Here is a 2,446-nt window from a genome sequence, read left to right as displayed (position 1 = left end):
TTTAGTGTTGTGATTTTAGTTGAAACCACCTATTCACCTCCCTCTAGTCGGTATCCTAGATCCTACAAGTGATATCAGAGTTGTGGTCTTCGTATTTGAAGGATTTAACCATCTCAGAGTAGGATAAATGGCTAGTGATAACAATGTTCATGTAGGAAAGCCACCACACTTTGATGGGAATAACTATGACTATTGGAAAACTAGAATGACGGGTCATCTTAAGGCTATGGGCAAAAATATTTGGAGAATTGTGAATCATGGATATGTTATTCTACATGAGAAGAATAAAACCAAAACTTATGATGAAAATGAGTTACTCAATGATCAAGCTATGAATGTGCTCTATGGTGCTCTTGATATTAGTGAGTTCAACCGGGTGAAGAATCTCACAACCGCAAATGGAATTTGGAAAAAGCTTAGGAAATTCATGAGGGAATATCTACCATGAAAGAAGCAAAATTGTATGTATACAATGGAAAGTTTAGTGAATTTGCTATGAAGAAGGATGAAGATGCATCCGGTATGTTCAACCGGTTGAATGATATTGTGAATGAGCTCAAGGGTCTTGGTTTCAATATTCTGAATGAAGATTTTTCTCACAAGTTTCTTAGGAGCCTCTTGGAGAAATATGAAACAATTGTTACATTGCTTGTGAGATCAAACTTGAAGACAATGACACCTAAACAAGTGCTAGGTGAAGTGCTCACTCATGGCATTTTTAGGTAATCACAAAGGGAAGCTCATGACCTAGCAATTGATGATGGGAAGAAAAGTATGGCACTCAAGGCTCAATCATCGAAAGAGAACAATAATGATGAACATGACAATAATGATGACTCCAATGAAGAAATTGCTCTTTTTGTTAAAAGTTTCAAAAGAATCATAAAGAACAAGAATTATGAACATGGCAATAATGATGACTCCAATGAAGAAATTGCTCTTTTCGTTAGAAGTTTCAAAAGAATCATAAAGAACAAGAATTATGATAAGAAGGGCCAATCATCAAAGAAGAATCTATTTGAAGACAAGAAGTGCTTCGAGTGTGACGAAATTGGTCACATTGTCATGAATTGCCCAAATAATAAGAAGAAGAACAAGAAAGGTGATGACAAGGAATGGTCAAGCGTACTACGGTGAATCGGATTCCAATGCAAGCTCTGACTCGGATGATGATGATGAGAAGATTTTAAAAGGAATTGCCGACATCGCCATCAAGGAACCTCCATCACTCTTCTCTACGCCCTTTTGTCTCATGGCAAAAGGTGACACGAAGGTATCACAAGATGATGAATTTAATAATGAACTTACTTATGATGATCTTGTGAGAATGACCAATGATACCGATGACTACATGTGTAAAGAAAAGGAAAAGTTAAGGGATTTGAAGATGAAATACCAATCTCTTCAAGTTTCCTATGAGGAGCTAAAGACCTCTCATGAGAATCTAAAAGAAACTCATGAGAAGCTTGAGGAAGCTCACAACTCTTCTCTTGCACATGAGGTCAAAGGTAAAGTGAGCATAAGTGTTGGATGTGATATTCTAAATGATGAATCTTGTGCACCTAGTTCATCTAACCCTTTTTGTAGCTCAAGTGATATATCTTGCATAAGTGATGGCTTTTCTTGTGATTCTTCTCTCGTCATGGAAAATGAAATGTTGAAAAAGGAAGTCAATTGTTTGGTTAAGGATTTGAAAAGGTGCTATGATAGTAAAGCTCAATTCAAGCACATTTGGACAAGCCAAAAGTTCACTTTGAATAATGAAGGTCTTGACGATGTTCCTAAGTGAGGGAAGAAAGCTTTTGTCTCTAAGAATACCATCTTTGTAAAGAATGAGGGTAAATATTGTGAAAAATGCAAAAATGTTGGTCATGTTGAGAAAGATTGTAAGAAGAAGAAGGCCATATCCTTTGATTCTAGCTATGTTCTTAAGAAAAATGCTAATGGTAGTATTTGTGCAAAATACGTTGGGTTGCCTGCATTTGGTTCTAAAAATAATACCATTTGGGTGCCAAAGGCCTTGGTCACTAACATCCAAGGACCCAAACAAGTTTGGGTACCTAAAAAGAGCTTAATCTTGTTTTGTAGGTGGATTACAAGGTCGGAGGAAGACATTAGATAGTTGATAGTGGTTGCTCTTAACATATGATCGATGAAGGAATAATATTTTCTTCTCTTGTTGATGAAGCATCCGATTATGACAATATTACTTTTGGTGATAATGGCAAGGGTGAAGTGAAAGGATTGGGTAAAATTACTATCTCCAATGACCACTCTCTCTCAAATGTGCTATTGGTTAATTCCTTCAAGTTCAATTTATTGTTAGTTGCTCAACTTTGTGATCTTGGTTACAAGTGTACTTTTACTAGTGATAAATTTGAAGTCACTAGTATAGATGGAAATAATTGCATATTGAAGGGATTTAGGCATGAGAGCTTATATCTTG

General features: G+C 36.1%; 1 protein-coding gene across 1 annotated transcript; it reads left to right on the top strand.

The window, feature by feature from the left end:
- The first annotated feature begins 444 nt into the window (after positions 1 to 444).
- On the top strand, positions 445 to 1,789 carry LOC111257700. Its single transcript, XM_022827740.1, has 3 exons — positions 445 to 602; positions 735 to 1,125; positions 1,184 to 1,789. The coding sequence occupies exons 1-3, from the start codon at positions 445 to 447 to the stop codon at positions 1,787 to 1,789; spliced, it is 1,155 nt and encodes a 384-aa protein (XP_022683475.1).
- Positions 1,790 to 2,446: the final 657 nt, after the last annotated feature.

Source organism: Setaria italica, chromosome VI (genome assembly GCF_000263155.2).
Source record: "Setaria italica strain Yugu1 chromosome VI, Setaria_italica_v2.0, whole genome shotgun sequence".
Taxonomy (NCBI): Eukaryota; Viridiplantae; Streptophyta; class Magnoliopsida; order Poales; family Poaceae; genus Setaria; species Setaria italica.
This window is presented reverse-complemented; position numbering and strand designations above follow the sequence as displayed.

Excerpts from the sequence above, each read along its gene's own strand:
- LOC111257700 (XM_022827740.1), top strand. The coding sequence starts at position 445 with ATGAAAGAAGCAAAATTGTATGTATACAATGGAAAGTTTAGTGAATTT. Across the intron at positions 603-734 it reads AATGAAGATTTTTCTCACAA|GGAAGCTCATGACCTAGCAA; the intron begins GTTTCTTAGGAG and ends GTAATCACAAAG. Across the intron at positions 1,126-1,183 it reads ATGACAAGGAATGGTCAAGC|ATTTTAAAAGGAATTGCCGA; the intron begins GTACTACGGTGA and ends GATGATGAGAAG.